The sequence below is a fragment of the Rattus norvegicus genome, chromosome 7 (assembly GCF_021556685.1).
Source record: "Rattus norvegicus strain SHRSP/BbbUtx chromosome 7, alternate assembly SHRSP_T2T, whole genome shotgun sequence".
Lineage (NCBI taxonomy): Eukaryota > Metazoa > Chordata > Mammalia > Rodentia > Muridae > Rattus > Rattus norvegicus.
In genome coordinates, this window is record NC_141540.1 from 50,238,309 (window position 1) to 50,251,701 (window position 13,393).

At 38.4% G+C, this 13,393-nt stretch overlaps 1 protein-coding gene across 4 annotated transcripts in view; it reads right to left on the minus strand.

Annotated features, from left to right (window-relative positions):
* Tmtc2 (transmembrane O-mannosyltransferase targeting cadherins 2) overlaps positions 1-13,393 on the minus strand; it is a 413,503-nt gene that overhangs the window by 141,032 nt on the left and 259,078 nt on the right. For all 4 annotated transcript variants that reach the window (XM_087556320.1, NM_001171177.2, XM_087556321.1 and 1 more), the window contains 3 exon segments: positions 13,013-13,098; positions 12,298-12,482; positions 10,660-10,738 (listed from right to left, as the gene is read on the minus strand). In XM_087556320.1, the coding sequence (XP_087412446.1) occupies positions 10,660-10,738; positions 12,298-12,482; positions 13,013-13,098 (350 nt within the window).

A 13,393-nucleotide genomic window follows, 5' to 3' on the forward strand; every position in this document is an offset into this window, starting at 1 on the left:
TGGAAATCAATTTAGCAGCTTCTCAGAAAAATGGAGCAGGGATAAAGATAAGGCAGAGACTGAGGGAACAGCCAACCATTGACTGCCCCAACATGAGACTCATCCTATGTGAGAGCCAACACTTGACATATTAATAATACCCTCTATGCTTGCAGACAGGAACCTAGCCTAACTGTCTCCTGAGAGGCTTCATCCAGCAGCTGATGAAGGCAGATACAGAGACCCACAGCAAACATCAGGCAGAGTCATACTGGTGTTGAATAAAAGGAAATCAATTTTGTTGAGGATGACCAAAAGCGTATAAATCCAGCAAGAACTTGTCCAGAGTTCTTCGAATCCATATCTACAAGCAGGCTGCCCCAAATAGTTTGAAATACAAGAGTCAGTGAGTTCTAGACTATGATGTCAATGAAAACCCAATTGAGTTATCCTTTGCCTGGCTTGTTTAATTAAGGGGCTAGTTAGGAGTAGTGGCCTTATTTGGTCTACACCTAAAACTGATTTATCTAGGCCAGAAGCCTGCCTAGGGACATCCAAACCGGTTTTGTCTGTGAATAAATCGGAATGAAGCCTGGGTGATGAACTCAATCACTGTATCATCACACAAAAAAACCCTAATATTATGGAAATACCTCCATTATGTCATCTTTTTGAACAGTGAGAAGAAAAAAAAATAGTCCTTGTTGCTTATTTTCTCTTGGGTACCATAAACATTCTTTTTCTGTTATTGTAGGTTAAAATTTATAGCCCTGGAGAATCTGACTTAACCAGCTTGTTTCTGACCATCTATCTCTATTTTCTCCTTTATCGAACTCAGCAAACTTTCTTTCTTCTGGACACTGCCTTTGGCAGTTTTTATATTTTTAATATTTCAGCCAAGCTTGAAAGATTACCACTCTCACTATCGAAAATGTTCTACTGGTGCTTTTTGCAGACGTCTAACCTCATTTGTAATCATTTATTTCTAATTTACTGTTTGTTTCTTTATTTTGCTTTATAAGTCTTTTTAAAAGTTTCTTTAATTCTAATTTTAATTTTTTTCTCACTTTACATCCCAAGCACAGCCCTCTCCCTCCCCTCTTCCCAGTCCCACTTTTACAAATTCCTTCTCCCCTTACCCCTTCCCTTTCTGCTCAGAGAAGGGGAGCCCCCTAGGGTACACCCCACCCTGGGACATCTCATCCCAGTAAAGCTAGGCATATCCTCTCCCACTGAGGCCCAACCAGGCCGTCCAATTAGGGGAACGGGATCCAACACAGAGAAGAGAGACCTACGGAGTCCTCACTCCACTTGTGGGACCCACATGAAGACCAAGCTACATTTGCTACAAATGTATAGGGGTCTGGGTCCAGCTCCATCATACTCCCTGGATGGTAACCTAGGCTCTGAGAGCCCCTGTAGTCCCAGGTTAGGTGATTCTGTGGGTCTCCTTGTGGTGTCCGAGACCCCTCTAGCTTGCTCAATTCTATCTTCTACTCCATAAGACTCCGCTGACCATGTTAAGTATTAATTTGATTTTTTTTTTGTGCTAAGTGTGTCAGAGCAGGAAGAATGCCAAGAAATTCCCTTTTTTTTTGTTTTTGGAATCCATTATAAAATAGAATTATATAACATTAATATGAATTAGTTGATGAGCTTAACCTGTGATTTTAATTTTCATGGCTTTATTTTCCATTTTATTTATGTGTGTGGGTTTTTTACCTAGATGCACCTCTGTGTACCATGTGTGCTTACACAGGGTAGAAGATCTAGTTATAACTTTTAATGTATTTATGCCACAAACTGTTACTCTTCTTTGCTGGTTTTTCTGTGACCCTTTCCATCTGAGCCATTTCTCAATCTTATTCAAAAAACAAAAAGCAAAACCAAAAACAAACAAGCAAACAAACAAAAATTAGAGTCTAGTTGCTGCAGATACTGTACCCCCGACTGGAAATACTCAATGGTTATTGGAACGAGAAGGAAACAAACATTCACAGTGAGATCCCCTACTCCCTGACAGCACACTTAATAGCTGGGACTGTATTAGAACACTTGGAAGCAAAATCCAACATTTCCAGGTTTTTAGACTCAGAGGGCTTAGGAATGGGTTAAACATGGACCTAAGAGTATTAAATTTAAGAGAATTCTTAAATCATGAAATATTGATCATCATCAAAGAAAATATAGAGGTGTGTGGGGAAGATTGGAGGTGGAACTGGGTATGTGTTACATTAGGTTCACCTAATCAAGACATGGGTTAAACTTCAGAAAAACCTTTAAAGGGTTCTAATTTGTAGTGTGAGGTTAAATACAGGAAGCCTGCGGTGTGCTGTCAAAATTGAAGTTGGAAAGTAGCCAGGAGCCTGTGTCTATATTTCTCTGCTTATAGCCAGAGCTCCTAAAGTTCCTTAGGTTAATCAATTTCTTTTCTACTTTCAATGAAATAAATCACAAAAAGAATCAGTCCTATTGGTCATAGCCAATGCTCAGAACCTTCAAAAATTAGGCTGTAAGCGTGTGTGTGTGTGTGTGTGTGTGTGTGTGTGTGTGTGTGTGTGTGTATGTGTGTGTGTGTGTGTGTGCATGTGTGTGTCTTGTATATGTTGAGTGAGATGAAAATCCTTCTCTTCATAATGAAGTCCCCTTCAGAATGGTAGTACTACTGAAATGCTGGATAAGAAACAAAGAAAGAAGGAAGGAAAGAAAGAAAGAGAGAGGGAGGGAGAGAGAGAGGAAGGAAGGAAGGAAGGAAGGAAGGAAGGAAGGAAGGAAGAAGAAAAACATGCAAAGAGGTGCTAACTAGTGTTTTAAAACAAACCAAGATCAGAAAAAAGAGGGAGAAAACGTGTATTAGCATTAGAAGAAATAATGCATGTAATATCAATTAAGAAGCAGGGATAAGGCAGTTTCAAGAAAACAAGCAAGCAAGCATGATGAAAGTGTTGTGAGCGACTAGAAAGCTTCTGAAAGAAAAGTCATAGACCTAAGGGAAGTTATCTTTACGCATAAATTTGGTGAAGCCAGGACAGCCATACAGATATGGGACTGAACAGGTGGATGTTGGAAAGTCAGAGCAACCATCCATCTGAAGTCTGCCCAATCTCTGCTATGGAAACGTCACCATGCATGGGCCTCAGTGGTATTAAAAGAAATTAAGGTTAAAATAAAATGTGTTACTAATTCTCTGTTGTGTGTGCATTCGTGTGTGGTTTTCAAAATAGGTTGAAAAAAGTTGTTTTTTGTACATAAAAATCTCATTTAACTTTCCCAGAGATCTTGGTTTGGGGTTCTAATTTTATATACACGGATAGAAAATAAAATGGGAAAGTAGAACGTACAGCATTTTATCCTGACAGTCTGTTGTTGCCAACATGTTAATTATGAAAACGATTCGAAGGTTGTTGTAGAATCTTAACCTCAAGTAGTCAATTACAATAGGATGAATGCTAAGTTTCTTCTATACTGTGGTCATTAATATAGATGTAATTTATATTATGAATAAAATATTCTATAACAGAAATACCTAGTACTTGTTCAGCAATGTACACCAAACACATATCTTTAAAGCTTCTTTTAAATTTTAAAAATACTTTATGATACCCTTTTGGCTTGCTGCACTTTTAACAGACTTACAGGTGAAGAGAGGTCCCCATATTTCTGCCTTTGGAGTTGTCTGTTCTAAATACATGCAACGCTAACTTCTTATTTCTGACTTTTCAGGATGGTATCTTTCATGGGAAAATTTTTCTTCTACAAGCTATATCTATTTAGGAAAGTTACATCAAAGTGCATATTTTAGCATGCCATATCTTGAAAATGTAATGAATTTTACATTTAGAATAGCTTATTCATTTTATAAAATATAGCCTAACCTACATTTAGGTTAAATGTAAAAATTTACATGGGTAAAAGATCCTCCCCATAGCTATTACCCTGAAAAAGATTTTAAAATATACTCTTTTCTCCTTAACTTCTATTGACACATCAGAAAAATGTTGTTATTTTTGTTTGTTTGTTTAAAGCAATACATTGTAACTTTTAGGGAATCAAAGAATATGAAGGATATAAATACATATTAATTTGAGTATGTTCATTTCCTTATACCTTGATTTTAAAATAAAAACAATGAAGCTTCATTCATGTCTTTTACCACAAAACTGGCAAAAGTATGAATTAATGTAACAGGTGGGCTTGTGTGGTTTTCATAGCAATGAAATATAATCAACTCTCTCATATCATATTTCCAGGAAAGCAAGTGATATTGAGACCTAAGCAGACACACTACTGACATTCAAGTGTTCGGACTCCCCAAAGGGACTATAAATCTTGCTGCCCTATGTTTAATTGAAACTTTAAACAAAATATATTACCTATTTAATGTAGCTGAACTGGACAATGCCCTTTGTAGTGTACAGAGTAATGCCTGGCAAATTGAAGGTTCGAAACTACAGTACATAATGTGGATGTTATACAAAGCAGAAAAAATAAGAAGTAAAAGTTAACCTCCTGCAGTGTACTGAGAAATGGGTATCTCTAGTTTCCTATTCATAAATTTTATACATTTCTCATATTGATACACAGCCAAAAGTGTATTACGTCTCCTATCTTTTTGGCTACTTAACTTCCTGAGTAAGTTTTTGAATGTCTCTCAAATCTACATTGGCCTTTACTTATCTTAAGGAAATTAGAACATTCCTTAGGGGGTTACAGAGATTAATACCTAATCCAATTATATACTATGTAATTACTATTGATTAGGACTGACATAAAGATTCTCAACGGTGCCAATGGAGTCGGTCATAAGAAAACCTCCAGAACTGCATATAGGAAAGCAGGTGGTCAGAGCAGTTGGACAGTGCTGGGGTGTTAATGTTTCTCTTTGAAAGATGGAGAGTTCAAATCTCCCTTCCATTAAAACCCAGCTCCTTCCCATTCAGCATGTTCAACATGTTGAATAAAAGAATTCTCTTGAGAAAACATAGTCACAGATCATTAACCATGGAAAACATCATAAGAAAACAATAATTAGAATATAATCTGACTATATGCTACAACAAAACTGGACACCAAAGAGATGGGGGAGGGGGAAGACAGAGGGAAAAGATAAGAGAAAGAAGCTAGACATTAACCCACGAATATGAAATTTTTAAATGACCTTAAAACATACAAGGCTAAGTGTGACGTGAACTCTTTATCCAAATTCTACCAAGTAAACTCCACATGTAATTGACATATTTCAGGAAAACTTAGAATGAATCATAAGTGATAGTGTCTGGCTTTTGCCATGAGACATTATACCAGATTCCTCCTTTGGGGTTTGTTTTGTTTCATTTTATGTCAATAACAGCCTAAAGGGCTCTGAGAGCTACTATGTCACTTAACCCTTTCATACCAAAAGTTTCCTTGTCAAAAACAGAATTCTAAGATTTGTACAAATGTTCTGAACTAAAAGTTTCTCTAATAAACTAACCATATTTCGGTTCACTCTGTTCCTTGCATGCTCTATGAATACTTTAATACAGCGGAGATGCAGTTCTCATACCTACAAGGCTACGTTGAGGAGCCAAAAATTAAAGCAGATGGTTTCTCTCTGCTAGAGATTAGTGACCAGAGGCCTGATCTTAGAAGAAAAAAAAAGTTCACTGCATCTGAGACTTAGAAGGAAGACAAGTGTATATAAAACAAACAAAATCAGTAATCAACAGAATATAATCCAAGCCCTGTTGACAAAACCAATGGCTAATGTGACAGTAAAGGGCAAAGTGACCTGATCAGCAAGTTGGTTGACAAAGGCATGCGATTTCTTCTTGATGATAAATGCACATGGCATATTACGAAGATACATGGCTTTAGAGAAAAGGACATTGGGAACATGTAGGGCAATAGTGCCCCCAGAACCACAGTGGAGAATCTGAGGCCATGTTTTCTTGTTACACTCAGCACACAGCACTTTAAATAATCCTAATTATTCAACCAGTGATTATAGACCTCACTGACTAGACTGGAAGCTTGCATTCTCTCTTACCCTAAGCAGCAGACTGTATTACCAAAATGAAATGGACTAAATCACTTGTATAATTAAACTAAACAATTACTTTGCATTGAGAATGCATGGTAATTTCATTTTCAAGAGTAAATAGGCTTAAAATGACCTCTGGGATTGGAAAGAGCTCAAACTGATAGAAAAACAATAGGAAGTACCAAACTAATTGAGCTTTCTGTAATCCTTTAAAATTATTCCACAGCGGTACAGAATCGGAGTTATAGATGTTTAGAGAATGAAGAGGAACCAGAAGGTGCTCCCAACTATTCTGTGCTGAAATCGTTTTTGTGCGTCATATTTAATGTATGGGGTATTAATCACAAATGCGTAGGTGTCATATTCTTTAAGGCTAAGTGTTTTAACTTTGGCTTATTTTTAACAGCATAACTGTCAATCTAGCAGTAGGGAAGTAGAGGCTGGAGGATCCTGCAAAGAAAAGAGGAAGCCAGTTTCAGAGACATAGAGAAGCTTTGAATTTAAAATCAAGAGCTTAGGTTCCTGACTGGAGCAGAAGCTGCAGCCCCAACCTTTGAACCTGGTTCTTTGAGAGGCAACTTCCTCTCCTGGAAAATAAAATTGATTATGTTGTTAGGATGTTTAGGACTCAAGTGTTTTACCCCTGATATTCCATGATACTGCTATTCAACTAATGTTTCAGAGATAAAGAAAAATAATTGAGACCAAATAGTTACCTATAATGGCCGCTGGAATAAAAGAGAGGTTTGACTGAGAATAGAGGAAAAATACATCCTAATGAGAGACCGAGACCGACAGACAGTCAAAGAAAATAGGATCAAGTCAACCATAATTACTTGTACTGATTCACTTTCAGTTATTATATACAATATTACTCAGTTATTATAGACGATATTATTTAGTTACTACAGACAATACTAAAGGGAGGATTTGGATTACAGTTGCTAAGAAAAATGGGGACATGGCCTGTAAAGAAAATGTAACAATCACCTGAGGGCTTTTTTTTAACTAGACCTTCAATACATTCAAGCCTTTAGCTCTAAAAATAATCTCATCTATTGGGTAATATTTCCTCTATTAAGTAGGGAAAGATCAAACACTAAATAAAACCATTCACTCTCAGAGGTAGGAGCCCTATAGAAATGGTACTGTAATGGAAGGCCACTTTATAAACCAGGTCCCAGATCAGAGAACCAGGCCAACATTCTTGTATTATTATTTTAATCAACTTTCAAATGGCTGTTATGATCACAGCTAGCTTATGAACACAATTGCAAAATCAATCCAATTAAGTAGCTTATCAGGCATACAAACCCTAGAAACTGTCAAAGGTGATCTGAAGCCAGGCTCTCATTGCAGAGACTGCCCTACACTGTGTTTGAACTGCCCTTTAGTCCATCTTACTGTCTCAAGAGGCAACTGAGTCCCACAAAAGGAAAATCATGTTAACTGTCTAAAACCAACTCTAACTCCCACTTGACCTTTAATTTTTTAATTTCGTTTGCAAAATGATAAATTTCATTTAGTATCTGTGTGGTGTACCTCTAAATGTTTACAGCTCACATAATTCTTCCGGGACGATAGCCCCCTTTTAGATAAAGCTACACCTTGATCCCATGGAGTCAAAATAAAAAGTAAGTATATATATTAGATTAAATGTGTGCTTACTAATGAAAAATCGGAGTAAGATTGAGAAGAGAATAAAAATATGGAAAACTGAAGTTGAGGAACAAATTAATCAACCCTGCTTTGAAATTCTAAAAGTGGGAAATATGTTCATCTGGTATTCATAGCAGGTGAAAAGGCATTCAGCACAAGGTCCTAAAATGTTCCAAGGAAAGAAAAAATCTAAAGGGCTAGCTAGAGTTTTTTTTAAAGCAACCTCAGTGAATTTATTAAAAAAAAAAAAGTTCCAATATAGTTCTATTTTTATATGCATTGTTAGCTTTACTATATTCTAAAGCAAAGAAAAAATAGAAAATACACACACACACACCACACACACTACACACACACCACACACACACACCACACACACACACCACACACACACATACACACCACACATACACCACACACACACCACACACACACACACCACACACACACACATACACACCACACACACACACCACACACACACACACCACACACACACACCACACACACACACACACACAAATATGCCTGTGCATACAAGTGCTCAGGGATGGTGGCCCAGAAGGGGTAAATGAATGAGACATGTAAAAAATGAATACTTGCTGGCTGAATCTAGCCAGACATTATAATCCATCACTGATCCCTAAAGGGCACTAATAATATGTAAATGTGTGAATTAGAAAACACAGTGAAGGCTGTTGATAAACTTGATAGGATAATCAGCACATGCTGACAGACTAATGAAACCGATGAACTGATAGGGCGGCTTATCTCCTAGGCCATTTTTCTTTCCTTGTCAAACGGAGGCTAATCAAAATGTATTAGGAGTTAAAGCAAACACTCGGGGGACTTAACCCATTTGATTAGGAGGCGAATTCACTCTCGGAGAAAATTATAGTTTCCTGAACGAGCAAAACTGTAAAACCTGACCAGCTGACAGAGCTTCCATAAAATCAAACAGAAGGCAGCTACCATAATTACTGACAGAGTCTGGTATTGGAAATTATATTAGGGTCTTCCCGTAGAAAATCGTCAGGGGTATTTTCAGTATCTGAGCAAAGTGACTACCTCCTTCCATAATGGAAAATAACACAAAAAACCAGACAGTGGCTCCAGGGACACACTTATCTTCTGCCTGTGAAAGCCCAGTCTTCGTGTAACCAAAGGAGAGGCAGATTCCCGAGGTACCGGCTCAATTCTCAATCCAATTTATTTACATGAAATAATTGAATGAATTCTCTGAAATCACAAACTGTTGAGAATACTAGGACTTCCCATTAGCAATAAAGAGACCACATGCTGTTTGTCACTGAGGAACGTGAAACCTCAACCCGATTTCAGCCAAGATAACTCATTTGACGATTGATTAAAAACCTGGCTCTACGGTTATGAATAAAATCAAAGTAAAATCACTCTGTCTCTTTAGATAAAGTCCGAGAAGACAATCCTAGCATTTGCTCCATTATGAAAATGTCAAGCATTCATATGGAAAGGGCTAACAGATCCACCCAGTCTAGGCACACGAGATTCCTGTGTACACTTCCTTCACGTGGACAGATGGTGAAATGCTTGAGAGTAAAAGGCACTGTTTTTAATCCAACAAAAGCTCGGAGGCAAAAATATATTGAACGAAGCCAAACTTTACCATGGTGGACTCAGAGTTGACAAAGAAGTACCCAGTGCTGTTTTTGATGTGAGCATTCAATCACTTTAATGTTCTATCGGCCAGCTGGAGGCGGGTTACCCAGAGAAAGGGAATTTCACTCACCCCTCCAAAGTGACATTCTCTTTTCTCTCTACAGCAAGCCTGTATTGTGCTTCACCCAATCCCGGAAGGATGTCTACCCTTGTTGTCACTTAACAAAAGACTATGATTTTTTATTTTTTCGGATACACATTTTGAAGTCATATAGCATTTGAGACTTTGTGTAAATATGCAATCATTCACCAATTACCAGATTACTCAAATCATAGGATGTACCATGAAGATAATAAGCCTGTAGGTTCGACAGCCTCATCCTACTTACTTCCTACATACAATGGATGTCTAGAAAACTCAAAGGACTTAGTCATGTTTAATAAACAGAGGGTATGAGTCTGCAAATTCTGCTCTGCACTAAAAGAAATAGTTGATTTGAGGACAAGAGCAGTCTTTCGACAATCCCTGGAAGGTGTTACGCTAACTTATCAGCCAGGCTAATTAGGCTACATGCAATTATTTTCCCCAAGAGTCTCATGCTGAACAGGTAGCTTCTAATTGTATCTACCATCAAACATCTGGAGTAGTAATGGATTAAATACAGGTGCTAAGAGCTTAGACTTTCCAGGTCTTTATTTTTTGAATCCAGGAAAAACAAATTATGTCCTAAGTTGATACACATTTTGACTGGTAGATAATTAAGCAGATAACTCAGCACAGGAAAGTAAATACTCAGAGCCGCATATTTCTTGTTATTCCAGTCTCACAGAGTCTCAAATAGTACTCTGACAAAATGCTACAAAGACCCAAGGCCTCATCCATGAAAACGGTGCAAGTCGGCTGGGATATTCACACCTTTTCCATGCAAAGCTCGTGAATCTCTACAGGATAAATACTGAGAATTTTCTGATTAAGTGAATAATATGCTAAACATTACTATATGTTTGATGAATTCGTTTAATAAACACACATCCTATATATGCCTAAAGATAACCGACAATTAAATGTAAGTACAAGATATTATCTTCTCAACCCCTAAAGCTTCAGTAGTCCTTGATACCAAAATGGTATTGAGCTTCCCTTGCAAAACCTCTGGAATTCGGCAAATATGGTGGACACCTTTCATTAGCCCATTTCTTTGCTTGCATCAGGGTGAGAGCTGTGGCACCATCTCGATAACGCGCAGTGGGAGCACTGCTCTGCGATTACTAACAAGGGAGTAGGAATCCAGTGTACAGAAACACAGGTTCTTATTTCTCTGTGAATCCCCGGAAATCAATGAAAAGAATAGAGGACTCACCCATCATGTTGTATAAGCTCTGAGGGGCAAACTGCCTTGGCATCTTCTGAATTGCTTCCCTATAAACACTCAGGGCTTCCTAATTTAAGGAACAAAAAGAAAGATAAATCATCATTAGAAGACAGAGAGAGCCTAATAGCATTTATCCAAAGCTCAATCTACCCATTTCTGTTTCTGAACGGTTCACTAGAGGAAAATCACTGAGCTGTCCTTTGACATCATGCTGCCTTAATTTCATGAGTGGGAACAGCCCAGTGAGGAAGGCCACATGAAAATTTAGCTTAACAGAGAACAATGGTCTTTTAACATAAATTTTCCCAGTCAACAGATTAGTCAACAAGAAGAGCTAAAAGACGTCCATACTTGGAAGGTACTCATTAGTCATCTCAAGTCTATGGTCGCTTTAACTCAAGGTACAAATAAAGGGACAGCAAGCAAATAACTCCAACAAATGAGAGTCGCTGAAACTGTTAAATGAAAATTCCCTAGAAGGTGCAACTTCTTCCTCATATTGCAGTCTTAAGGCTACGTGAGTGGTCAGGGGGAGGGGGTGTCCTGTCTTGATAGAGCACGGTTTAGCAAAGGGAGAGCAGATGCCATGCAGGCATGGTGTGGTGATTTGAATAGGCTCATGTGTCCAAATGCTCAGTCCAGTGGGAGTGACACTATTTAGGAGGTGTGGCCTTGCTGAGAGAAGTGTGTCACTAGGGGTAGGAGGGCTGGCTTTGAGGTCTCCTATGCTCAAACACTGCCCACTGTGGAAAAGAGACCCCTTCTGCAGCCTGGGGATCAAGATGTAGGGCTCTCAGCTCTTCTCCAGCACCATGTCTGCCCGCTGCCATGCTTCCTTGCCACCATGGTGACAATGGACTGAACCTTTGAAACTGTAAGCCAGCATAAATAAAATATTTTCCTTTTTAAGGATTACATTGGTCATGATATCTCTTCACAGCATGAAAGCGTAACTAAGACACATGGTTTCATCAGCAAAGTGGATGACGGTGGGTCACCTAATTTCCTAGACAGTATCTTTCTTACTACTTCCTCCACCATTAAAGATATGTTATTTTTATCTAATCGATTTTTTTAGATAAAAGTACATGCCTAATATAATGAATATAAATACTTTTATTTGGTTTTTTTATTTTTTATTAGATATATTTCTTTACTTACATTACAAATGCTATTCCCTTTCCTGGTTTCCTGTCCATAAGCCCCCATCCTCTCCCCCTCCACCATATGGGTTTTCTCCCCATCTACCCCCTTACTGCCCCCCCATATTCCCCTGCACTGGGGGTCCAACCTTGGCAGGACCAAGGGATTCCTCTTTCACTGGTGCCCCGACAGATCTATTCTCTGCTGCATATGCAGTTGGAGCCCTGGGTCAGTCCATGTATATTAGTCTTTCAGTAGTGGTTTAGTCCCTGGAAGCTCTGGTTGGTTGGCATTGTTGTTCTCTAGAAACTGTACCTTGGATCAAAGAAATGGTGAGCACCAACAGTCATAAAACCTCTCAACATGAACTGAAATGTGAACACCTTGGCTTCTCAAAAGACTATAGTGGCTCCAGGAAGGAGGCTGTAGGTTAGAAACCACTGAGACTATATCAGAACAGGAGGGTAGAAAGGTGGGGCCAACCTCATAGCGTCCTTGCTCATGATAGAGTTTCCCGAGGTTGTACAGGCAGCTGGTAACAGAACTCTTATGTGCATGAGGATCCTTCAGATTCTCATCTGGAATCTCAGAACACTTGAGGAATGTACGTCGGGCTTCTTCTGTCTTCCCTTGGTTCATGAGAATGATGCCGGTGTTTAAATAGGCAGCTGAGAAGGAGAAGCAGAAATGGAAGAATGAACCGATGTGCATGTGCACCAGAGATGTATTGGCTTCATTTCTATTCCCAGGGATATTTCTCATTTGATTTTTTAAAAATTATTAATTATATATGGGACAAGCACAGTATCAATCATAGTAACAATAACCCCAAGTACTACTAAAAACATAATTGTCTTTTCATTCAACTGAACTCTAAAGATGTTTTTTAGCTCAAAAGCCAGTGAAATAAAAGAATGAGCTATTAGACTACTTGGCAAAAAAAAAAAGAAAATGGCATTGAAGAATGAAATTCAGAGGGAGGGAGGGAGGGGGATATATATATATATATATATATATATATATATATATATATATATAGAGAGAGAGAGAGAGAGAGAGAGATTTGTCAGTATTAGCAAGAATTTAGAAATAGGAATACCACACACCCCATGTTCTCTGAAAGGCTTTAATATATAGAGAGAATTTCTACAAATAAAAGGAAAGGTTGAAGAGAGTCCGATAATTCCATACTACTTACAAGCCAGGGTAGGCCTGCTGCCGACAGCCAGTTTGTAATAATGGAGAGCTTCTGCAAACCTGCTGTTCTCTTGGAGCAGCAACCCTCTGCATGAGGAAAAGAGAAATCCTGAAAGGGGCTGCAATACCAGACAGAAAACCACACATTTCCCTTTTATATTCCAAAGGCACAAATGGTCAACAGTCCAATAAAAATGCTGACCTGGCTTCATAAAACTAAGTTCTAAATGGTAGGAAAGGATCTCTCAGGAGGGACAAAAGTCCTATGCAGGTATCAGTGGACCCTTGTTCCATGAGAAAGTATTCAGATAGATTTTCAAACAGAATTCGCAACCCGTAAACGTTCCCCTCTCCAGACTTACTCCCCTCCCACTCGAATTGC